General features: G+C 40.7%; 1 protein-coding gene and 2 long non-coding RNA genes across 4 annotated transcripts; 1 reads left to right on the forward strand and 2 right to left on the reverse strand.

The window, feature by feature from the left end:
• Nucleotides 1-562: 562 nt before the first annotated feature.
• Nucleotides 563-25532, forward strand: LOC5514670 (transforming acidic coiled-coil-containing protein 3). 2 transcript variants are annotated; one of them, XM_048729055.1, is made up of 19 exons: nucleotides 563-687; nucleotides 2270-2441; nucleotides 3281-3451; nucleotides 4016-4053; nucleotides 4721-5046; nucleotides 5228-6046; nucleotides 13126-13187; nucleotides 15309-15384; nucleotides 16330-16378; nucleotides 17479-17611; nucleotides 18062-18175; nucleotides 21821-21889; nucleotides 22385-22494; nucleotides 22583-22626; nucleotides 22710-22777; nucleotides 23196-23288; nucleotides 23600-23706; nucleotides 23996-24116; nucleotides 24682-25532. In XM_048729055.1, the coding sequence occupies exons 1-19, from the start codon at nucleotides 578-580 to the stop codon at nucleotides 24748-24750; spliced, it is 2751 nt and encodes a 916-aa protein (XP_048585012.1). In that variant the 5' UTR covers nucleotides 563-577; the 3' UTR covers nucleotides 24751-25532. The 2 variants fall into 2 exon arrangements, with proteins under 2 accessions (XP_048585012.1, XP_001634776.3); XM_001634726.3 differs by lacking the exon at nucleotides 563-687 and adding an exon at nucleotides 2052-2185.
• LOC116619436 lies at nucleotides 2588-14117 on the reverse strand. The gene is made up of 2 exons (XR_004296683.2): nucleotides 13791-14117; nucleotides 2588-3443 (listed from the first exon to the last, which is right to left on the reverse strand). It is a non-coding gene; the product is annotated as an uncharacterized LOC116619436 (long non-coding RNA).
• Nucleotides 18489-18879, reverse strand: LOC125567950. The gene is made up of 2 exons (XR_007311925.1): nucleotides 18770-18879; nucleotides 18489-18675 (listed from the first exon to the last, which is right to left on the reverse strand). It is a non-coding gene; the product is annotated as an uncharacterized LOC125567950 (long non-coding RNA).
• Nucleotides 25533-26671: the final 1139 nt, after the last annotated feature.

Consider the following 26671-nt stretch of genomic DNA (forward strand, 5'->3'; position numbering starts at 1 on the left):
AAACAAAACGTTACATAAACGGAGTTTTTTTTTTTCAATTCCTTCAAGTTCCGGTATGATTGTTCAAGACCTTGTATTGTCAATGCAATAAATTCTACGGACTCAAACAAAAGACTACGATATCACGATAAAAAAACGACGCCTCAACATCATAGTTTTATTTGATACTGAGTAGTACCCATGATGAAAGCGCGCAGGGGTAGCTGGGAAGGACATTCTTCCCAAGAGTGCTTGCGCGCCATGCCCTTCCAAAAAGCTTCGAGTTTCCCTATCAAAGATGCAAAGATAGGGGGGGAGCCTTTTCAGAGACTGGCTATTTGTAGATTTGAACATAGTAGCCCAGGATCACAGCAAATAACATGTCTAAGTTAGTAATAAGAGATGTAAGATCCCCAAGAACAGAAGAGGAACTCCATTTTAAAGACTTTTAATCACTTGATAGAGTGTAGAATAGAGGTTTTGTGGTAAACATTATGACAATTCATTTCCCTTGGGGCCTTCGTAACCCATGCCTTGTGGACAAAAAAATACGCAGGGGAGGGGGGCTGGGGTTGAAACTACCGGTCCTTACGATCGAATGGCAGAACTAACACGATTTGTTCGAGTTTGGGAATTGCTGAGCCGTATTTTTTGCAGTGGGATATGGGTAGCTCTCGCTTTCTATCTATGCGTGCTGATACGAAAAAGGTAAGCAAAAATCCAAAGCAACGTTTGATTTTGACCTCCTGATATGATTTATGTTGCGCGTTTTCAGTTTCAAGCCGTGTCAAGCATTTCTGTGAAAAGACCCCACCAAATGGATTGGAAATGTTTAACTTATTATCAATATTTTATAATCCTTTCATCACATCCAGTACAAGATACCGGATTTAATCAGATATCGAATATTTCCTTTAAGTTGATGTGAGGTCTTCAGTCCCTCACATTTTTCAAAGCCAGTGACGCGTTCTTCTAAATGCCGTCTTGTATTTTCTTTGTTTATTTACTCTTTTGTTTCTTGCATTCCAGCGCGGCAAGATGTCTATCTACATTTTTCCATATTCTTCAGCACCCAGTAATTTAAGCGCACAATTTTTAAAAAATATATTTAAGACCACAATATACAATACGTCTTTAGACAGTTCTAGTCCTAGGAATACCCTTGGCTTTTACTCTACTCACAGAAATCCGGATTACTTATAATCCTTATAGCGTTCCCGCCTGGAACATATTATGACGCGTTAAATTAATTTTGTTTTGATGTTTATTAAGTACTATTGTCAAGTAAGGTATTTTTTTCTGAACGCCAATATTGAAAAAAAAAAAATATATATATATATATATATATATATATACATATTACTGTAATGCCTTTTTGCACGTCTGACAACTCGACGTCTTTCAGTTTTAGTTCCGTTTCATGCCCCCTTGTACTCCCTCCCTGCCCTGGCCTACTGTCATCTTGTTCTAATCTGCCACACGCAATATAACGCCCCTGGAAAAGTTCCTTTGCCTACCCCTTTCAGGCGCGTACACAGGGGGTGCCCCTTGGCGGCCAAAAAGTGGGTTATTTCTTAATAAGGAATCTTCAAATACTATGCTTTTTCCATATAAAACCTATGATTCCCCCCTCCCCCCCCCCCCCGCCCCCACACACACACACACCTGGTCAACCCTGGGAACGCGCTGCCTTTCCTATGAATGGTTTTCCAAGTCAGAAAACGTTCTGCTCTCGCGATCTGGATCTATAGGCCTTTTGCCAAGAAGGGGATTTGATCGGCTTTGAAATTATCATATCCATGTTTTTCAATATTTATCCAATTTCTTTTTGGTGAATTTTCTTTTTGGTTTATTTGGTTTTAAGACTCCCAATCAATTTCTTCCACGTTCAAAGAGACGGTTTCAAAGAGGGCAAAAGAAAACCCTATTCTATGCTCTACGCGCAAATAGGTATTGTCATAGAGTCTTTTATATGTCATATTTTCACTTGGTAGCCCAAACTCTTCCAGAGATCCAAGATCCAATACATATATATTATTTTGATAACAGGAGCTCTCGTGACCATTTCCTCTTTTTGTTTCCGGTGCTGAAGCCTGGAGCCTAGCCCTACGCTCACAGCGCATTTCACTGCGCATAATAAGTAATCTGCGGTTATCGCAGTAGCGCGGGCTCAACCGCCAAAATGGCTCTAACGGTCGTCCAAATGGTACAGTTTGAATAAGTTTGCACTGGGATTTGAATTCGTCCGACCGTTCTAGCTACATTCTAACCTCTTATCCAACTATTACAGGATGTCAAGCATTATTTTAGCAGAGAAGGAGAATGCAGGCTTACCAGATGAGCTTTCAAATAAGCAAAAAGTTGGGCAAACAACCAACAACACATCAATATTGAAATCTTCGCAAAAGGAAAACTGCGAGCCTTGTGTAAGCCCTTCTTTATCTCCGAAGAAAAACCCCAAGGTAGGAAAAATATCTAGCAGACTATTCCCTCATTAGCTTGAAGATATTTTGTTATTTATCATAATATATTGGCTTTTTTAACTTGAGCGCGGTAGAAATAAAAAAAACATCGGTTTGACCTGTTGATTTCTTGACCTGTTGATTTCTTGATGAGACTAATTATTTATTCTTAGTGAAGCCATCGACTGTTGTAAAGTAACAATGCACTTGATTATGTATCAACTACCTCTGAAATGGATAGTATGAAAATTTGAAGAATTTAACATTTTGTTAGTACGAGCTCTTGACTGAACATGGTTCTTTTGGGTGTAAAGTTATACTTACTCATAATAAAATAAGAGTGGAATCAATGGGTTTTATCGCGGGTTTTTCTGATGCCATCGAGTGTGTCGGTGAATCTATTTTTATAATAAGAGTTCCACATGTTTTTATAGGTGGAAACGTGATTATTCGTCTGTAAACGACTGTAAAAGATACTTCTATTATTGCATGTGCTATACTATCGTTACTTGCAATTAAAATACAAAAATATGTCAATAATTAAAAAGGCCAACGTTGTTAAGTAGTTATGATGTGCAAACGTTTAGATTTCTAGATTTAGATAGATATCTATTAAAATATAATGTTTCCCGCACAGTTTATTTTGTTAATTTTATTATAATTGTACATACTGTACATGTACATTAGAGAACAACTTCTTTATTTCATTTTTAGAACTCATAAAACGTCAAATTTGTTAAAAGAAATTACTTTTACCTGTGCTGTTAAGCTGTTATCTGCATTAACTATCTCCTGAACTAAGTTTGCACTTTCTTTACTTAACCCTTTTTACCCTTTAGGTAAGCTTTAAAAACACACCAGTGCGCCATCGCCCTGAGAGATACAAGATTGAATTGCCTCAGTTGGACACATGGGAGGAGATCCGTTGTCTTGATGAGGAGGAAAATTGGACGGAGCGGACACAGGTGGTGACCAAGGAGGATCATCAATTGCATTTAGAGACTGCAAAAGTAAGCATTGACTTAGATATGATACACCAACAATTGTGATGTAGGTTAATCTAGATTTTGTTTGAGTCAAAGAGAAAAATTTGAAAGATTCCCATAACTTGGTAAAATCACATAAATTTACTAAAGAGAGAATAAGCAAAGCTGTCAATAGTAAATTATGGTACAGTGGTGGTAGTTTTCATTGGGTAAATGAAATTTGGCTCCCTGATTCTCGCCAACCCCATTTTAAAGTGTTTTATGGGTTTAAGATCAATCATCTTTAAATGCAAGCTTCTGTATCTATGTTATGCATGGTTTTGACTATGTATATGTGATCTAAATTTTGTTAAGATGGAACATGACCTTTTGCATGCACGCCAAACTAGATGCACATCTATAAAGTAATTATTTGACCAAGTTATTGGATTTTAAGGACTTTGCATAATGTACTTGGGTTTTTATTGCAAAATAACAATTTCTGAGCTCAAGAGTATGTATATGATATCTTTGTGTAAGTAGTTTATTATTTATATATGTTTTTTAAATTTACAAATATTTACAGGCAGTTGCATTCTATGTTTCCAGGAATTCCTTGAAGAAATTATTAACAACCTTCCAATAAAGTAAGTAATGAACATTTTCCCTACTAGTAACTGCAATTTTGCAATCATTCCATGTACAGTGAACACTAACCCTGTGATCCTCATTTATTTTATTTCACTTCACTTTATTTATTGCACAACCTATTCATACTTGAATACTTGTTGACAATTTAAAAAAGAGATTAAAAATATTGTGAAAAAAGAAAGCAAAATTCTCCATGCTGTAATGTCTGGCTCACACTAGTGACATAACGACATGGGTGCGCACACTCTGTTTAGCCCAACATAACAACATAAGAGAAAAAAACAGATTTTTCTCTTATCTCGTTATGTCCATGTTGTTATGTCAGGTTTATGTCAAAATGTTGAACAATTCACACTTAACATACAAAGAGAAGAGTCTGGGTACCCATGTCGTTATGTAGCTAGTGTGCTTGGCATTATGGCCGGTGCACACTAGTGATATAACGACATATTTTAACTCCGACATAAAGATATGGACATAATGACATGAATGAAAAAACATGTCATTAAACATGTGCACCAGGCATAATAGATCTTCAAGATTCCTACAATTTCTTATTTTTAAAAAATACACTCTTGCAAAACTCTCCATACAGTAATTGATGTCTATTAGATTCCTGTTTATTATTATTCAAACACATTCTTGTATCATTGTCTTTTTCAGAAGAGAAGAAAACAACAATACTGACACACAAAAAGCAAATACACAGATGGAGCAGCCAGAACAAGCAAATATTAACAAATCCAAGTCCCCAGCGAGGATAGCAAAACCCATTAAAGGAGGCATAAGATCCCCACCAATTCCAAAAGCCTTTGAGACGGAATTCCCAGAACTTAGAGATGATGATAACGAGGTTCAAAATGTGCTCAACTCCCCTGGACCACTGGATCCTGTTATAGCTACAGTAGAGGCTTATCTTAGCGCTGGGGAGGATGACATTCCTAGGCAGTTCTCACCCATTGGCAGTGAGAGGACCTCTCCTGAAACAGGTTGGCTCCTTGCTAGCCGTGCTATGTTATTCATTTTGATGGCATTGTTTTGTCATTAGGGAAGACGGAGTTTGCCATTAGGGAAGGGAGCGAAGCCAAGCCATCACAATATGTACCAAGGATAACCACTATTAACCTTGATGAGTGTTGTTGTCACAATATTTTATTCTTGTTTTTTTAGCCAACATGATGAGCAGCCAGGAAGACCTTGATAAACTTCTAATCCATGGTGATGAGACAGATATTGGAGATGTTCCACCTTTGAAAATCCATCACTCAGAACCTAAACCGGACAGTCACAATGATAAGGGCATGGTCAATCATGACAGGATTCCAATCAAGGCAGTCCAAGACTCAACCCTAGATACAGAACTCAAGGTAAATGGTGAAGAAAAGGAGGATGCTGAGTTTGATTCACTTCCTGTGAAACCAAGAACGCCTAAATCAGGTGCTACAGCGTCAAATGCAGAAAATGGGGATTCAGAGTTTGATGCGCTTTCAGTAAAGCCCAGATCACCTAAAACAATCACTACATCAAGTGAAGAAAAGGAGGATGCTGAGTTTGATGCACTTCCTGTTACACCAAGAGTCCCAAAATCTGGTGTTAAAAATCCAGTGGCCAAGACAGGGAAAAGCCCTGACAAGGAGGAGAAGGAGAAATTCAAAAAACCTCTTCCTCCAAAACCTTGGAAAATGAAGAAAAAGAAAGTTCAGCAGGAGGATGACACTGTTGTGATCTTTGCTGGGGCAGATAAGGCCCCGCCCACGGGGACACCTTCTGCCGAGACCCCTCCTGCTGAGCATACTGAAGATACTACCAGTGACAAGAGTGCAATGATGGGAGCCCCCTCTAGTAAACTCAAGGGTCAGCAAAGTGGTGTTGGTGCTACTGAGATTCTCGATGATAACGTTGGAGGTTTAAAGACCGAGTCAAGCTTCCCAGATGGTGACCAAGACTCTTTGGGTCTCGGAGATGATGACTTTAAGTCAGCTGCTGATGGTAAGATTACACATGCATTCATGTCAGAGTTCTTTAAAAAATGTCTGCCATCATGTTACCTCCGCCACCTTTTTAAGCTGACATTCTAAGAAGGTATACCTTGAGCAAGCTGACATTCTAGTAAGGTATTCCCCGAGCAAGCTGACATTCTAGTAAGGTATAACTCAAGCAAGCTGACATTGTAGTGAGGTATACCTCAAGCAAGCTGACATTCTAGTAAGGTATAACACAAGCAAGCTGACATTGTAGTGAGGTATACCTCAAGCAAGCTGACATTCTAGTAAGGTATACCTCAAGCAAGCTGACATTCTAGTTAGGTATCCATCAGGCAAGCTGACATTCTAGTAAGGTATACCTCGAGCAAGCTGACATTCTAGTAAGGTATACCTTGAGCAAGCTGACATTCTAGTAAGGTATACCTTGAGCAAGCTGACATTCTAGTAAGGTATACCTTGAGCAAGCTGACATTCTAGTAAGGTATACCTCAAGCAAGCTGACATTCTAGTAAGGTATACCTCAAGCAAGCTGACATTGTAGTAAGGTATACCTTGAGCAAGCTGACATTCTAGTAAGGTATACCTCGAGCAAGCTGACATTCTAGTAAGGTATACCTCGAGTAAGCTGACATTCTAGTAAGGTATACCTTGAGCAAGCTGACATTCTAGTAAGGTATACCTCAAGCAAGCTGACATTCTAGTAAGGTATAACACAAGCAAGCTGACATTCTAGTAAGGTATAACACAAGCAAGCTGACATTCTAGTTAGGTATAACACAAGCAAGCTGACATTCTAGTAAGGTATAACTCAAACAAGCTGACATTGTAGTAAGGTATACCTTGAGCAAGCTGACATTCTAGTAAGGTATAACACAAGCAAGCTGACATTCTAGTAAGGTATAACACAAGCAAGCTGACATTCTAGTTAGGTATACCTCGAGCAAGCTGACATTCTAGTAAGGTATACCTTGAGCAAGCTGACATTCTAGTAAGGTATACCTTGAGCAAGCTGACATTCTAGTAAGGTATACCTTGAGCAAGCTGACATTCTAGTAAGGTATACCTCAAGCAAGCTGACATTCTAGTAAGGTATACCTCAAGCAAGCTGACATTGTAGTAAGGTATACCTTGAGCAAGCTGACATTCTAGTAAGGTATAACACAAGCAAGCTGACATTGTAGTAAGGTATACCTCGAGCAAGCTGACATTCTAGTGAGGTATACATCAAGCAAGCTGACATTCTAGTAAGGTATACCTCAAGCAAGCTGACATTCTAGTTAGTTATAACACAAGCAAGCTGACATTCTAGTAAGGTATACCTCAAGCAAGCTGACATTCTAAGAAGGTATACCTCGAGCAAGCTGACATTCTAGTAAGGTATACCTCAAGCAAGCTGACATTCTAGTAAGGTATACCTTGAGCAAGCTGACATTCTAGTAAGGTATACCTCAAGCAAGCTGACATTCTAGTAAGGTATACCTAAAGCAAGCTGACATTCTAGTAAGGTATACCTCAAGCAAGCTGACATTTTAGTAAGGTATAACACAAGCAAGCTGACATTCTAGTAAGGTATAACACAAGCAAGCTGACATTCTAGTAAGGTATAACACAAGCAAGCTGACATTCTAGTAAGGTATAACACAAGCAAGCTGACATTCTAGTAAGGTATACCTCGAGCAAGCTGACATTCTAGTAAGGTATTCCCCGAGCAAGCTGACATTCTAGTAAGGTATAACTCAAGCAAGCTGACATTCTAGTAAGGTATAACACAAGCAAGCTGACATTCTAGTAAGGTATAACTCAAGCAAGCTGACATTCTAGTAAGGTATAACTCAAGCAAGCTGACATTCTAGTAAGGTATACCTCGAGCAAGCTGACATTCTAGTAAGGTATACCTCGAGCAAGCTGACATTCTAGTAAGTTATAACACAAGCAAGCTGACATTCTAGTAAGGTATACCTTGAGCAAGCTGACATTCTAGTAAGGTATACCTTGAGCAAGCTGACATTCTAGTAAGGTATACCTCGAGCAAGCTGACATTCTAGTAAGGTATACCTCAAGCAAGCTGACATTCTAGTAAGGTATACCTCAAGCAAGCTGACATTCTAGTTAGTTATAACACAAGCAAGCTGACATTCTAGTAAGGTATACCTCAAGCAAGCTGACATTCTAAGAAGGTATACCTCGAGCAAGCTGACATTCTAGTAAGGTATACCTCAAGCAAGCTGACATTCTAGTAAGGTATAACACAAGCAAGCTGACATTCTAGTAAGGTATACCTCAAGCAAGCTGACATTCTAGTAAGGTATACCTTGAGCAAGCTGACATTCTAGTAAGGTATACCTCAAGCAAGCTGACATTCTAGTAAGGTATACCTTGAGCAAGCTGACATTCTAGTAAGGTATTCCTCGAGCAAGCTGACATTCTAGTAAGTTATAACACAAGCAAGCTGACATTCTAGTAAGGTATACCTTGAGCAAGCTGACATTCTAGTAAGGTATACCTTGAGCAAGCTGACATTCTAGTAAGGTATACCTCGAGCAAGCTGACATTCTAGTAAGGTATACCTCAAGCAAGCTGACATTCTAGTAAGGTATACCTCAAGCAAGCTGACATTCTAGTTAGTTATAACACAAGCAAGCTGACATTCTAGTAAGGTATACCTCAAGCAAGCTGACATTCTAAGAAGGTATACCTCGAGCAAGCTGACATTCTAGTAAGGTATACCTCAAGCAAGCTGACATTCTAGTAAGGTATAACACAAGCAAGCTGACATTCTAGTAAGGTATACCTCAAGCAAGCTGACATTCTAGTAAGGTATACCTTGAGCAAGCTGACATTCTAGTAAGGTATACCTCAAGCAAGCTGACATTCTAGTAAGGTATACCTTGAGCAAGCTGACATTCTAGTAAGGTATACCTCAAGCAAGCTGACATTCTAGTAAGTTATACCTCAAGCAAGCTGACATTCTAGTAAGGTATACCTCAAGCAAGCTGACATTCTAGTTAGGTATACCTCAAGCAAGCTGACATTCTAGTAAGGTATACCTCAAGCAAGCTGACATTCTAAGAAGGTATACCTCGAGCAAGCTGACATTCTAGTAAGGTATACCTTGAGTAAGCTGACATTCTAGTAAGGTATACCTCGAGCAAGCTGACATTCTAGTAAGGTATACATCAAGCAAGCTGACATTCTAGTAAGGTATAACTCAAGCAAGCTGACATTCTAGTAAGGTATACCTTGAGCAAGCTGACATTCTAGTAAGGTATACCTCGAGCAAGCTGACATTCTAGTAAGGTATACCTCGAGCAAGCTGACATTCTAGTAAGGTATACATCAAGCAAGCTGACATTCTAGTAAGGTATAACTCAAGCAAGCTGACATTCTAGTAAGGTATACCTTGAGCAAGCTGACATTCTAGTAAGGTATACCTCGAGCAAGCTGACATTCTAGTAAGGTATACATCAAGCAAGCTGACATTCTAGTAAGGTATACATCAAGCAAGCTGACATTCTAGTAAGGTATACCTCGAGCAAGCTGACATTCTAGTAAGGTATAACACAAGCAAGCTGACATTCTAGTTAGGTATAACACAAGCAAGCTGACATTCTAGTAAGGTATACCTCGAGCAAGCTGACATTCTAGTAAGGTATACCTCGAGCAAGCTGACATTCTAGTTAGTTATAACACAAGCAAGCTGATATTCTAGTAAGGTATACCTCGAGCAAGCTGACATTCTAGTAAGGTATAACTCAAACAAGCTGACATTCTAGTAAGGTATACCTCGAGCAAGCTGACATTCTAGTAAGGTATACCTCGAGCAAGCTGACATTCTAGTGAGGTATACCTTGAGCAAGCTGACATTCTAGTAAGGTATAACTCAAACAAGCTGACATTGTAGTAAGGTATACCTCGAGCAAGCTGACATTCTAGTAAGGTATAACTCAAACAAGCTGACATTCTAGTAAGGTATACCTCAAGCAAGCTGACATTGTAGTAAGGTATACCTCGAGCAAGCTGACATTCTAGTAAGGTATACATCAAGCAAGCTGACATTCTAGTTAGTTATAACACAAGCAAGCTGACATTCTAGTAAGGTATACCTCGAGTAAGCTGACATTCTAGTAAGGTATACCTCGAGTAAGCTGACATTCTAGTAAGGTATACCTCGAGCAAGCTGACATTCTAGTAAGGTATAACTCAAACAAGCTGACATTCTAGTAAGGTATAACACAAGCAAGCTGACATTCTAGTAAGGTATAACACAAGCAAGCTGACATTCTAGTTAGGTATAACACAAGCAAGCTGACATTCTAGTAAGGTATAACTCAAACAAGCTGACATTCTAGTAAGGTATAACACAAGCAAGCTGACATTCTAGTAAGGTATAACTCAAACAAGCTGACATTCTAGTAAGGTATAACACAAGCAAGCTGACATTCTAGTGAGGTATACCTCAAGCAAGCTGACATTCTAGTAAGGTATACCTTGAGCAAGCTGACATTCTAGTAAGGTATACCTCAAGCAAGCTGACATTCTAGTAAGGTATACCTTGAGCAAGCTGACATTCTAGTAAGGTATTCCTCGAGCAAGCTGACATTCTAGTAAGTTATAACACAAGCAAGCTGACATTCTAGTAAGGTATACCTTGAGCAAGCTGACATTCTAGTAAGGTATACCTTGAGCAAGCTGACATTCTAGTAAGGTATACCTCGAGCAAGCTGACATTCTAGTAAGGTATACCTCAAGCAAGCTGACATTCTAGTAAGGTATACCTCAAGCAAGCTGACATTCTAGTTAGTTATAACACAAGCAAGCTGACATTCTAGTAAGGTATACCTCAAGCAAGCTGACATTCTAAGAAGGTATACCTCGAGCAAGCTGACATTCTAGTAAGGTATACCTCAAGCAAGCTGACATTCTAGTAAGGTATAACACAAGCAAGCTGACATTCTAGTAAGGTATACCTCAAGCAAGCTGACATTCTAGTAAGGTATACCTTGAGCAAGCTGACATTCTAGTAAGGTATACCTCAAGCAAGCTGACATTCTAGTAAGGTATACCTTGAGCAAGCTGACATTCTAGTAAGGTATACCTCAAGCAAGCTGACATTCTAGTAAGTTATACCTCAAGCAAGCTGACATTCTAGTAAGGTATACCTCAAGCAAGCTGACATTCTAGTTAGGTATACCTCAAGCAAGCTGACATTCTAGTAAGGTATACCTCAAGCAAGCTGACATTCTAAGAAGGTATACCTCGAGCAAGCTGACATTCTAGTAAGGTATACCTTGAGTAAGCTGACATTCTAGTAAGGTATACCTCGAGCAAGCTGACATTCTAGTAAGGTATACATCAAGCAAGCTGACATTCTAGTAAGGTATAACTCAAGCAAGCTGACATTCTAGTAAGGTATACCTTGAGCAAGCTGACATTCTAGTAAGGTATACCTCGAGCAAGCTGACATTCTAGTAAGGTATACCTCGAGCAAGCTGACATTCTAGTAAGGTATACATCAAGCAAGCTGACATTCTAGTAAGGTATAACTCAAGCAAGCTGACATTCTAGTAAGGTATACCTTGAGCAAGCTGACATTCTAGTAAGGTATACCTCGAGCAAGCTGACATTCTAGTAAGGTATACATCAAGCAAGCTGACATTCTAGTAAGGTATACATCAAGCAAGCTGACATTCTAGTAAGGTATACCTCGAGCAAGCTGACATTCTAGTAAGGTATAACACAAGCAAGCTGACATTCTAGTTAGGTATAACACAAGCAAGCTGACATTCTAGTAAGGTATACCTCGAGCAAGCTGACATTCTAGTAAGGTATACCTCGAGCAAGCTGACATTCTAGTTAGTTATAACACAAGCAAGCTGATATTCTAGTAAGGTATACCTCGAGCAAGCTGACATTCTAGTAAGGTATAACTCAAACAAGCTGACATTCTAGTAAGGTATACCTCGAGCAAGCTGACATTCTAGTAAGGTATACCTCGAGCAAGCTGACATTCTAGTGAGGTATACCTTGAGCAAGCTGACATTCTAGTAAGGTATAACTCAAACAAGCTGACATTGTAGTAAGGTATACCTCGAGCAAGCTGACATTCTAGTAAGGTATAACTCAAACAAGCTGACATTCTAGTAAGGTATACCTCAAGCAAGCTGACATTGTAGTAAGGTATACCTCGAGCAAGCTGACATTCTAGTAAGGTATACATCAAGCAAGCTGACATTCTAGTTAGTTATAACACAAGCAAGCTGACATTCTAGTAAGGTATACCTCGAGTAAGCTGACATTCTAGTAAGGTATACCTCGAGTAAGCTGACATTCTAGTAAGGTATACCTCGAGCAAGCTGACATTCTAGTAAGGTATAACTCAAACAAGCTGACATTCTAGTAAGGTATAACACAAGCAAGCTGACATTCTAGTAAGGTATAACACAAGCAAGCTGACATTCTAGTTAGGTATAACACAAGCAAGCTGACATTCTAGTAAGGTATAACTCAAACAAGCTGACATTCTAGTAAGGTATAACACAAGCAAGCTGACATTCTAGTAAGGTATAACTCAAACAAGCTGACATTCTAGTAAGGTATAACACAAGCAAGCTGACATTCTAGTAAGGTATAACACAAGCAAGCTGACATTCTAGTGAGGTATAACACAAGCAAGCTGACATTCTAGTTAGTTATAACACAAGCAAGCTGACATTCTAGTAAGGTATAACTCAAGCAAGCTGACATTCTAGTAAGGTATAACTCAAGCAAGCTGACATTCTAGTAAGGTATAACTCAAACAAGCTGACATTCTAGTAAGGTATAACACAAGCAAGCTGACATTCTAGTTAGTTATAACACAAGCAAGCTGACATTCTAGTCAGGTATAACTCAAGCAAGCTGACATTGCAGTAAGATATAACTAAAACACCAGAGCATAATCCAGAGCTCTTAAAGAGAAATTTGTCACAAGGAAGAGAGGGGGGATGTGGTTGGAGAAGGGGGGGCTAAATTGCAGAGTGTATCGAAAGATATGTCATATTAAGGGGGCCATAAGCGATGCTAACCTTTTATTTCTATTTACAGCGTTTTCCCTAGAACTCGATTACCTGGAAAAGTTTGGCAACTCTAGTGGCATGGACAAGCTGGTAAGTGGAAAATTTTGATATGTAAATTTTAATTTTATCTGGAATTTTTGCTACACTTTTTTTCAGTCATATGGTGCTCCTTTTGCTTTTCATATCCGAGTCGCGAGTTGTTTTTAGTGACGGAAGCCATTTCACATTTCACGAGGCCGTTAGACCGCCAACCAATGAGAGAGCGCCAAAAAGCGACAGGCGAAAAACAAGGCTATAGTTATTTGAATATATATTATTATTTTTACCGCTTTCGGATAAAACATTGAGACGATTTTTCCACGAGTAGTTTTCGCGCACCGTCACTTTCTCGCCTCTTCCCGCGTTTTTATTTTGAGCAGTGGAAACCTAGAGCCAAACTCGCAAAAATAGCGACGCACCCCGTACTTGCTTGGGAAGAGTGGTTCTACCGTCTTCTTTGCGTCTGGATTGTCTCATGTGTTTGTCTTCTATTTTATCGAAAGGTTAATGTTTGTATATCGTACATTCCTATTGATGGGTCCTAAAGCGAGAATTTCCCCTTGACTTGAATACATATTTAGTACGGGCTAGACATGTGCTAGACCCTTCGTTCTATTAATTCTAAATTATTTACTCTTATTCTAAAGTACTTACTTTTTCCAAAATAGCGTCACAAGAGGCTGAGGATTTGCCCTATTAGTAACCCCATTTTCCTAATATCTTTCTCGTTCTCTCTCACTCGCCATCTTTTTCAAGCAAATCCATTTCTCATTCACATGCTTATGTTCCACATAGCTGACAAATCATTCAATGCGGATCTTAAGCCGATCTCTATGAATAATACACGCCTTTGTCTGCCGCTAAAGCTTTGCTAGTAGTCCTAGCTCGTGCAGCTGTTTCTAGCCCTATACACGGATTGGCTGTGTTCTGTGGAGTAAGAATTGATAAACGACTATTTTACATCTTATATGAGATTCTGGCAATCACTATCGCCGCGGTTGTTATTAATTCTAGTGTTAGACTGACGTAAAGGAGGCGCAAAGATAAGCTTCGTGTCGCGCTGAATTTACCAACTTTTTCAGGTACTGCAGTACATTCATCGATTTGTCTCGTGTTTTTTTTACCATTTACTTTACGAAATCAGGCTTTTTATACGAATTACATGAGACTCATAGTTGATTACCAATTTCTCTTTACATTTGCATCCGTTGGTGGTTATCGTCGGTCTATGGTTTATGTACTTTTGTATTGTCACAGTGTTTGTTTTTACTTCCTGTATTCATTTGGTTTATCGCGATGCTACGACGAGGCATTCTGGGAACTTTTATTTCAATAATCAAAACCTTTTTTCCCTAGACATCCGATTTGCTAGGTTCAGTGATAAAATATTCTATTAAAAAGCGCAAATTTCTTATACAGTACGTTGCCGCACCACAAAAATACCTCTACGTTTATTTTCCCATATTGAAGTGAAGGTCTTGTAGGTATTTTTTTTTTCACCAAATTTTTTTTATCTATGAAAAAACGTTTGAGAAAATATGTGCTCTTTAAAGTCTCAGTCCATTTTATTTATGTCTTGTTTATTTATTATTATTACTATTACTTTTTTTATTGACTGAGGTATGCTTTAAACTATTTCTAAAAGACAAAGAAAGCCGACACAGGTAGGTTAGGTAGCATAGACTCGGCTTTTCAGTCATGGGGATTTGATGATTGTCTAGACAAACGCACCATAGTCCCGCTGTGTTCGATACCGCAGTCCACTCCTTGTGAAACAGAGGCGCGCATTTCAGATGTGCGTGAAATGGTCGACATCTCGGTGATTATTGCAGATTTTAAAATAATTATTGTGATGCTTAATTCGATTTTGCGTCCTTTTTTAGTTTGTCTTGTTTGTTAGACAAGGTATTCGTTTCTTGAAGGGAATTACCCCATCACATCATATAAAAAGGGTCCGTGCTACACTAAAGCCATTACTGTTGGAGATATAGCAATGTTCATATACTAGGTCAATATCGATTTTTTTCAATGTTCGTTATGTCCTACATCAAACTTAAAAATCCCGATATTTTTCGTATTGGCCACGCGCGCCTCGGTAGGGCGGGAAAATGATCGCACAACAGGAATACCCTTTTTTACTTTTCTATTATAAGGCTGTGATTTTTGTTTCAGTCTGCGCTTGCTCGCCAGTCGCTGTACGTCAAGTTTGACCCACTCGTGGGCGGAAGGACGGCCTCGCCAGCCAAAGGTACGGAGCATGCGCATGACCAGGTATCGGCCATCCATGTGTGATATGGTGACTTAAGTTGGGGGGGGTTGGGGGGGGGGGGGTGGTGGTCTTTAGGCTAGTACCTGAATTCTCCTTCGCTGCTCGGTCTACAGGACCACAGGGAGACCGAGCCATATAGAGCGTTAGATACTGGACTGGGGTCGGCGTTTGAACCGTGTATAATCCCCGTAAAAAAAGATTTAGTAACTATCCTGCAACTTTATTAATGTGTATTTGGCTTTTATTCAAGAGCCTTATTCATGCATCTAGACATCCATGGGGACCCAGGGCGTCGCGGAGATCGGGCACACAGGGAGCGCGGCGCGAGAAAGAAACAGGCTGTGCTCTTTCCCGTGCGCTCCCTGTTTGCCCGATCTCCGCGACGCACTGGGTCCCCGAGGATGGCCCCTAGAACGTTCTTCTTATAATTCTTTTTACTATCAGAAGAATGCCTTATAAACCCTCACACTCACAAATAATCTTTCATTTGTAAAAATAAAATAAATAAATAAATTGGAGTAGCTAATCACACTCATTGCAGCTGTGAAGCTGAATTATGGGAGCGCAGATTCAGACGTGGTCGAGTTTAAGGCATGGCAGGGCGACTCAGGCAGCCGCCATACAACTCATGTCTGACCACGGATCACAGCTAAGATCGAAATTGTTGGTTTTGTGGAGGAAGGAAAACCGGAGAACCCGGAGAAAGACCCTCGGAGCAAAAGCGAGACCAACTAACTCGACTCACTTCGGGAACCGGGAATCGAACCCAGAACCCTGTGGTGAGAGGCACAGGCACTACAGAGCGACCGGGAAACCTGTGGTGAGAGGCACAGGTACTACAGAGCGACGCTCTGCCAACTGTGCCACCTGGGCTCCCGTTATAGGAAACGTTACAAGATTTGTGTTTTTTTTTTACATCCGCAGAGGCCTTGAACATGAAGGCAGATGCCCTTAACTCGAAAGCCATCCCAACGTAAGTAAAACTTTTCCAAAAATCGACGATTTCCTTCCCCAGAGAGAATAAAATGCTTCCTTTACTTTTTTCAAGAACAACCTTGAGGCTTTCACCTACAAGTGTGTACTCTGGTTCTTCTACCCCGCGTGCACTGTTTAGAATGTATTATATAGAATTCACGGCCGTTAAAAAAACACATATCGCTGCCCTCGAGTGTGCAAATTGCGCCAACCCACAACGGCTTTTTACAGCTGTCAAAATCGTATCTCTACTAAAACAAGATTCGCCTTTTTCTTCGGCTTTTTGATTGGCAGTGTTATGGAAACACTGTTTCAGTGAAGCAAGGTTTGGGATGCCCTTCCTCGGTCATCCACATTTACTCGGCTAATAGAACGATCATTTTATTACGAGCCATAGAATGTATGATACCTATCTAAATGCGCACTTTGAAATGAGATGTTTATCGCATGCTTGATCGCGTGTTACCAAAAAGCCATCCGGTTTGTTTATCGAACGCTGCCGAGCGTTGCACTTCACGTAGCCACAGAGTAACGAGTGAAATGAGCCCCGTATTCTACGAGCATAGCAGTGTCTTCCGCCCCTTGAAGTTAGTAGTAGTGTTACACTTATGCGTTACATTTCTCGTCACGCTACCGGACGGTCGGGTTTGATAGCAGAGCTGTTTGCTTGGATTCGTTTCTTGCGCTTAGCATTTCCGCTTGTGATGTTGGAAACAGTCTGTAAACCGGTCCTGTTGTCGTGATCGTCAGATTTACTGTGTTCATGATCGTGCCATCAGCGTGGGTACCTCAGCAGCCGCACAACGGCAACCTTAGTCTCATTTTCCGCTGCAGCACAACCGTACTATTATCTTAATCGCACAAGCTCGAGACATTTGATTTGTATGTGCTCATAACTGTGTCTCCATCGCGACCGGCCGGTATTCCATCACACGAAGCAACTACAACACGATTAGTTCGTCAAGGTTATTCTTTACACTCGATTCCACCCCGCCACTCTCCATAGGAATACATCCGTACCGCCCCAGTGCACGGTAAAATGCGTGATATGTCGCCTTACTGTTATTTCCCCCTAATATTGTGCTCTTTTCCTTGTAGCATTGGGGGTGACTTGTTCCTGATAGACACGCCTCCATCCAGCAAAGGACATGTATCCCGGGGAACCGCAAATGCGACCACCAATAGCCCGGCCAGTGTAGACAAATTACTGACGTTTAGCCCCTCATCTAAGGTAATTATCCACCTCCCCAACCCCCATCCATCCTTGATCTAAGATATTCCCCCCTCCTCTCCCCCATATATCCTTGATATAAGATATTCCCCCCTCCCTTCCCCCATATATCCTTGATATAAGATATTCCCCCCTCCCTTCCCCCATATATCCTTGATAATACATATTCCCGTTATCCATCTATCCTATCTTAGATTTTCCCCTTCCCCCGTCCTTCCTTGATCTAAGATACCCCCCTTCCTTCCCTCCCTGTCTATCCTTGATCTTAGTATAAGTGCTTTCATGTATGCCTCTCTTATTTATGCCTCCCTACTGGCCCGCTCGCTAAGTCATTTGCTGAATTGAACGCTGTGAATTTTATACGCCCACTTAGATTGCTCTGGTTTTATCTGATGCTATTCTTCTAAAATAAAGATTTTTCAATAAACGGGTGTATTTTTTTTTCATTAGTCCAGCGTAGAGCAAGCAAAAACAGACGATTCGGTACAGAAAAGCGATGGAAAATTACCACAATCGCCGAAAAAGACGAAAGGAGCGGCAGACGATGAGCTCCATCTTGTGCAGGTATGTGGAGTTCGACAACGATTTATTCCCATGCTATGGTGCGGCATTGCACTTGCGCCAGCCTACAAACAGACCCCAGCTTGTTTTGTCGGGAATAGGGGCTTCGGCGTATTGGGATTCGACACGCATATTCCCCTAGAGCTCACTTTGATCGTTTCTGTGCAGGCGGTCCCTTGTGGTGGCAATTTCTCGATCGCTCCTATCCTTGCTTATTTTGTACTGTTAAAACTGCGATTTGCTGGCATATGGCAAAATGCACACGATTATTGATAATGTCAAGTGACAGACTTGACAGACAAGTGACTCAGACTTAAAGAATAAAATATTTATTATCTGTCAAACATTAAGCAGTTCTAGGTCCCGGAAAATTTATCATATCTGTCAAACAAAGCTCCGTTCCGAAGTAAATATTACTTGTATAGAGAGAGTTTCTTCCGAGATATTCAATCTCTTGATCGTTCAATAATTCATTGGTTGCATTACTCGCTCATCTATGGTACCTAGTTTTAAAGATTTCCTGGTCAGATAGTCTAGATGTCACGCTATTGATCGTTCAATAATTCATTGGTTGCATTACTCGCTCATCTATGGTACCTAGTTTTAAAGATTTCCTGGTCAGATAGTCTAGATGTCACGCTAGTTAATCACAGAATACCCAAGCAAGCGCGCGACCATCAAACCGTTAACTAGTTTGCTTTTCGCTTTGAAGTCTTTTTAACATTCAACACACCATTTTATCAAGTTTTGATGGCCGTAAAACCGGGTTGTCATTATCAGAACTTTCAGCACGTTGCTTCCACTTTTTAGTGTCTTAGGATTAGATTTTGTTCTCAGATAAAATAAAGGAAACCGTCTCAGGTGTGGTCACGCGGTCGATGCCAAGATGCTGTATCCCCTGTTCCAACTTGTTGCGCGGTTGAAATATGGAAGCAGCATAGTTTGGCGCCCTTATATATATTTATTTATACCTCTACGCATGGGGTGCATAAAAGGTACCAAAATCCCTTTCCTGGATAAGAGCCAATTGACAGTGTTTAATACCTTCAAATGCAAGACCGAATACCGCATCACTGTCAGCGATTCCCTTGACTTGGCATAACCAACCATTTGAGCGGGAGGAACCCCTTGCAGTGTCAAGAAGGGAATCCCTTCAAGTGTAATTCGCGCGAATGGCAGGGAATCGCTTCAAGTTTAATGTAGCTGCGTGCTGACCCCATAACAATCAGGACACGCAGTGTAGCGGGTACCATGTCTCTATCGTCCCACCAGCTGGCTTGCTGCTCTCTAACAAAAGATGCCGTGCAGGACGTTATCATTCGCGAAATATGTCTACAGTTTGGTCTTATCTGAGATGGTTTATCTGCTTCGGCATCCCCGCAAGTCGAGAGGTATCGTTCCTTTTTGTTTTCCTTTTCCTTTCCTGCAAATCCAATCAATTCGGAACGCGTGAACTTTGAAGTTATACCCGTAATGAATTCCCCCACACAACTATTATTGTGTCCATTTCAGAAAAGAAAATAGGCGTTTTTAATTGACTCTTTTATCTTGAGTCTGTTCTGATTATTTTTTTTTTTATTCGAAATAGCGGAACTTAATTATCGTCCCACACGTGCCAACATTTTCTTGAGTGAATTAGGTTAATATATACTTCAAATACCGCATTCAAATATCCTGTGAATAACGCGTGAATAAGGAATCGAATTGCACACTTCCATTCCCCGTTCCTCTTTCCGCCTTCACCGGTCATCCTCTCGAGATCCTTTACGCTGATTGGACTCCCCGACTGTGTATCGACGCCTCGAGACAAAAACTAACTCGCGTAATCGACTATTTTTAAAAAGCTCTCTTTCAAAATATGCAAATTTGCGGTGGCGACAACCCAAATAATCATCATTCGTATTAGAATCGATTTGCATACATCGAGAGGCCCGTGGCCTGTTTTGAGGAGATTTTTTTCCATTCCTATGTCATTTCGTCGCTTGAAATCGAAGCACAATAACTTGGCGCTCTCTTCCGACTTTGTCGGAAACCAGATTTATTTTATAACCCGAGGAAATAGGAGCGATGGACAAATCTCTTAGTGAGTATTCAAATAACTGATGTTCAGTAGTTTTTATTTTTTCTAAGTGAAATTTTTAGTCACGTCGTTGTGTCTCTTTTGGCGCCTCTCTAAGGGCAATCGGTTGTGCTTCGCTGCACAACTCTCTCGAGCGAAAAACAATTATTTTGGCACTCACACCTCGCCAGTTCTCTGGTTTTCATTTCACCGCGGCGTGAGAATACTTAGTAAGCTTGCTTTTGTTATTGTCTGGCTGACACTCCAAGACAGCGAAGGAATTGAATTCCCAAGCGCCCTACTCCATTTTGTTTCTCCATATTGACTGTTTGTGTGGTATTACTAATGCTACCGATGTGTGATGTATGTCGTTTTTATCTTTGACTCAGTGCTACCGCTTATATTAGATCTGACTTTGGTGTGCTTCTCCAACTTAGCATGCCCCTAGACGAGTTATATTACATGAACTGAAAAGTGACTGCGATATAAAATACGACGCAAATATCCCGGTATTTTGATTATATCCCGGTATTTTGATTTGATTATATATATACTTTTCATAATTTAAACTTGTCATTATTTTTTATTTGAATGAACCCCAAATACCATTATTATGTGAAAAAACTACTAGTTAAAACAATTTATGTATTGTCAGCCTTTTCCATTTGACTGTTTTGGCTGGAGCTGTTGCACAGTGTATTTGTGTCCTAATTCTACCCACATGTCATGAGTGCATACAGTAGTTACAGTACCTTGAAGTTGGTGGTTACTAGTGTTAGTCTCCTCACCACTATTTTGACTTACATTGAAACTACTTTAGGTATAAGTGGGGAACTAATAACAGTACGGAGTGACAGCCAAGTACGCTTTGGTTCATTTTGAAGACAATCTTTAGCAGATCTGATCATTGTGTGGTTACTGCGTGATCACTCACTATCGCATTCACAATTTAGTCAAGCATTGTCACGACTTAGTCACGCGCGGTCACAATCACCATTGAGCCGAGCTAGTCACGCGCGGTCACAATCACCATTGAGCCGAGTTAGTCACGCGCGGTCACAATCACCATTGAGCCGAGTTAGTCACATGCGGTCACAATCACCATTGAGCCGAGTTAGTCACGCGCGGTCACAATCACCATTGAGCCGAGTTATTCAACTTATTCAGGCTAGGTTACGACGTAGTCACGCCAATCACGATGAATGAATAAAACTTTTGTTTAAACACAAGAGGGCTCTGGTAACGACATAGTCACTCGCGGCCACAGCATTGACGTGCGCGGTCAGGGCGTAATCACACACCGTCACGTCACGACCGTCACGTCACGACATACGATATTTCTCCCTAGAAAGTTTTAGTGGGGATGGCGAAAGAAAACCTCGTCTCACACTCCAGCAACGGGTGGCTTTTATATAGCAACTGGTGGCTTTTGTAGAGCTTGGCCCAATATACAGATTTGTACTTTTATCATACTTCTCATGATATTCTGATCACATGGCTACACTCGCTTACAAAACTTGTATTGTGGTGATTTGTATGGAGGTTTTCGATAAACTTGTCTCACATCCCAGTCTTTGTTCTCATCATAGCCCTTGTTATTTGACAAAAGTGACATCGAAGCTGCACTGAAAAAAGAAAGGGAAGCTTTACTAAAACAGGTAAGTTGAATTCAACTTTATAAACTTAATATATTCAGTGTTTACGATACAAGCTGCTATTTTTGCCAGGTTATTTTAGATTTTAACAATCATGATTAAATTAACTTTGACGGAACTTCAATTTATGATATGGGAAAGACAGTTTCGTCCTCGTTTAGCTTTTGATTATCAGGCAGACAATCATCTCATGCACATTTATAATATTATATTATCGCTCTGCAAGCAATATTATATTTGAGCGCATTGTTGGCTTATTTCTGCACAAAGGCGCCGCACAAGTCCGAAACTAGCACTAAGCCACTCAGGGAAATAAATCAACTTCATGTATTGATTTTTTTGTTAGACGCCTCTCGGAAATCAGGTAGTTTTCAGGCATACTTCACACAAACTTCAACCTTAACTTGATTTCTTTCCCTGCACTCATCAACATGCCTGTGCATTTTACCTATAGTTTTTTTTTGCCATCTGTCACTGAACCATCTCAATTCCTTACAGGTACACGAGGAGTCGGCTATCCGAGACATGGAAATCCAGGAGATTTCCAAGAAGTGTCAGGCGTCGACGGACGAGAACGAGAAGCTACGGCGGGAGAACGAGGAGCTGAGGTACGACCCGAGTGTCATACGAATACTTTACGAATCTTAATAGCACAGTAGTCGAGTGATTATCGTCTCATGACTTTTCGTGTTTCAGGACGGTGATGAACGAGTACGAGCGCACGATGGCGGAAATGATAGGTGAGGACCCCCCTGACACTAAAAACACACGGCCTGCGCAGCACATTATTCTGATGGACTTGGTTTTATTTATATATTTACAGAAAACGGCAAGAAATCCCAAACAATGTTCGACAACTCGAAAAGCGAGGTTATCAAGGAACGTGATCAGGTTAATAAATAGGTCTTGTCGTTTCAACTAATGTTTTTGTTATTATTGTAAATTGTTAGTGGCAACTGTTAACTGTTTTGTGACTGTCATTGCTGCTCTTTTCCTTTTTTTCTGCTGTGTGCTTCTGGCTTCGTTGTTTGTCTGGCGTGTGTTTTGTTGTTGTTTTTGCCGTAGCCCACTTGCAGGCAACATGTCGGTCGTGGCCGCCATTTTTTTTGTTCTCACCGCGCGTGGGCTTTCGAGAAGAGGGGAGAGAGAGATTATTGTACTTTTTACAATTGTCATTGTTTTATTTATTGTTGCGACTATTGTTGATATTTGTCGTTGCTGATTGTGAGAGTCAAATTTTTAGTTTTAGATGTTTGATCTTTTCAGCCTGTTCTATTGCACTAATCGTCGATTCGATTATCACCTCTAGCTTCAAGCTGACCTAAACTCCGTCGAAGCCGCATTCTCCGACCTCCACAGAAGATACGACAAACTCAAAGGTGTCGTGGAAAACTTTAAAAAGGTAAATGGGCGGGCAACTGTAAATGTACCTCCAAAGGTAGCTTTTGTTAATGTAAAGTAAAGTGGAAGCCGCTCTTAGGCGCCATATTCAAGGTCACCGCGTTATTAAGGACAGCTCTCAAAGTTACGATAAAAAGAATGCTCAATACATTTACGATAGATGTCAACCCGATTGATGAGGAAACCTCGTTAATAAGAAGTCTTTTTAGACCTCGAAGACGTCCGTATCGTTGGAGGGGGGATTGGACCATTGACAATTGCGTTGAAAAATGAACTGTTCATCCGAACTGTTCTTTATTTGTTCATCTCCAGAACGAAGAAATTCTCAAGAAGGCGGCTCGAGATTACCAAGAGAAGCTGAAAAAATCCGAAGAGAAATATCAACTGCTCAAAAAACACGCGGAGGAGAAAATCGAAACGTGAGTATCGTATCGCTATGATGGCAGTAAAGGGTCGATAGAAATAGAGGGTCATGTGTGGGCGTCTAGCCGGGCTTGCGTGCAGGCAAAAAAGACTAAGGAAGGCAGATGGTGTCTAGGATGAAAAAGACAGATAGAGGGACAAAAGAAATGTGAGACGGGCGAGCCAACTGACAGGCAGTTCGTGAAGACGACCAGACAGACAAGACAGACAGATGCTGTATCTCACAGACGACGGACGGACAGAGAGACATACAGATAATGTATCCGATTTGCTTTAAATTTTCAGTGCTAACGTCGAGATTAACCGTGTTCGCCGGTCGAACGACTCTGAGATGGCAGTTATGCGTGCAGCGCTCAAGAAGGAACAGACGAAGGTGGCAAGTCTCGAAACTAGCATACAACAAAAGGTACCAGCCAGAGCCTAATACGATAGCCTTTCACCATTAACCAACCAGAGCCTGATATTATAGCCTTTAATTAGTACTTTATAAAATGTGCCCTTCTCTCCTACGCGCACACGCAGATTTGCCGTTTGTGTTCCCGGGCTGCAAACATACCAGGACTTTCTTCCATAGTGTTTTGCTCAAAATGCAGGGGCGTGTGTAAATACAAACGCGGGGTCGGGTCCAGAGTTGTGGTTCGCTGACTACGAGTCTGTTAGGTTCAAATCGGCATCCTTAGCTCTGTTAATAGAGCTCTAGATCCATCTAAAGTACACGCATAAAATTAACCGTATTCTTATCTACCAACGAATGGGTCAACCGGAGTCGGACTTATCTCCTCGCATGAGCAGGGTGAGCACGGCGCGCCTAAAATGGCTCCTATATCTTGAGCTACACCAAATTGTAATAAAGTGAAATGCCAATGGTGTAGCTTAAAATATTCTGGTTCGAGATCTCGATTAATGGAGGTATTGGCATATTTGTTTGGGATATTCCATGGATTGATTTTGTCATGTTGTGCTCCTCGCAGGTCGAAGAGAACAAAGAGCTGACTGCAATCTGCGACGAGCTAATCCAGAATGCGAGTCAGCGCAAGTGAATAATGCGCCACTGATTTGCGCACCCCAAGACGCACGCGGACCCCTCCGTCACGTTATACTTGCTTATACAAAAGATTTACAGAGTATCTGCTATATGAACGGTTATGGACACAAGGCAATTACTGCCGTGCATTAAGTCATGCGAATTTAGGTAGAGTAGGACAATTTATGCATAAGAAAATAGATAAATATTTGTCCATGTGAAATGGGTGCTTGAGTGCATTTAGAGCTGTTCAGAGCATTGTGGTAAACTGCACCATAATAACGATCGCTTAAATGTCCATTGCACTTTTATTGGGTCGGCAGGACCTTGTGTTTTCCAGAAGAGGAAAAGGGGGTTGGGTTTACAAGTAGAGGGGAAGTATTCCATATTGATCTTGGATAAGAGGCGTATCACATATGGGTCATTGCCCTTCGTTTATCCAGGTGGGAGGGTTAAGGAAAGATCCAGTAGGTTTAAAAGCGCACGAATCAGTCATTTCTCGCGCACAGTACACGATGCCATCTTATCCATAGATAAATATCCTGGATTTGATAATTTATGCAAAGTATTGCAAATGTTAAAACTCTACAATTGAGTATTTTCTAATTGAGGAAATCGCAGTATTTTGGTATTCTTATGGAATCTTGTAAGCTGTGATTTGTTCGCTTTGTTTGCATGGTCATTTCATATTGGCCGCATTGTAAATAAGATTACATGAGTTTTCAGCCATTGTAAGCGCCCCTACATTATCCGAAATTGGAGTTTGTAGATATGATATCATTAAAAACATGATTCGAAGCTCTGTCTTTTCTTGACCAAACCGAAATGGGAGCTAGTGTGACTCGCGGGAGAGCCCTAACTCTCGAAACCATATCTCGTATCGACCAAGAACTCTCCTTTTATCATCTCCCCTGGCGAATTTTTGAAGACGTATGACGTATAGGCAAGTTGTTTTATGCTACGTTTATCGCCTGATAGACTACCGGGCATATATCTAAAACGTCCATTCAGGTTAAAGTAAAGGTACGGTTGTTTTTGTCTCATAACGGTCAAGGCCCGGTTCCTCGAAAGCAGGTTAACGCTAACCCAGAAATAAATAAGGTTGTTATCCAATCAAATGTCTTGATAACCATATTTATCCGTGGATAAGCGCTAACCTGCTTTCGAGGAACCGGGCCTTGACCGTTATGAGACAAAAACAACCGTACCTTTACTTTAACCTGAATGGACGTTTTAGATATATGCCCGGTAGTCTATCAGGCGATAAACGTAGCATAAAACAACTTGCCTATACGTCATAAAAAGAAAACAAATACATAGGCAGTGTTCTGGTAAAAGGGTCACTGTTTGAAATCCACGATCATTTCTTTCATGTAAATAGAGCAAGCCTTATTGAAAAAAAGGTGAAGGCAGACCGACGATCGAAAAAGCCAGATTAGCTAATCTAGCAAACTGTACAATACAAAGAAACCTGAGTTACCCGCGCATTAATGGGGTGGAACGAACTCACCCAAAATGACAAAGACCTAAATATGAAATCCTTCAAAAAGAAATTATCAGACGACCTGGTCGCCACCTATTAACCCACCCACATCTTCACCTGTAACCCATACTATCACCTAATTCTTGGCCATATATTCCTTCCTTTTGTTTTTGTTTCCGCTCTGCTTGTACCAGCTTGTATTCTTGTCGTATCCTTGTTGTATCCTTGTCGTGTCTCTATATCTGTGTTTTTCTCGTACATTCTTGCTTATGCACACAGCCTCCAGATCTCCAAACTAGGATTTTTCCCTAACATTTAAGTGCACCCTAGCCCGTTTAGCTCTCAAGCTATTCTAGGGTGCCCGCACCGAAGTATTGTCCCCCCTTGGTATGCAACTCTAGTTTTTTTTTTCTTTTTTTCTCTCCTCTCCCTATCAATAAATATATGAATATAT

The sequence above is a fragment of the Nematostella vectensis genome, chromosome 6 (genome assembly GCF_932526225.1).
Source record: "Nematostella vectensis chromosome 6, jaNemVect1.1, whole genome shotgun sequence".
In the NCBI taxonomy this organism is placed as follows: domain Eukaryota; kingdom Metazoa; phylum Cnidaria; class Anthozoa; order Actiniaria; family Edwardsiidae; genus Nematostella; species Nematostella vectensis.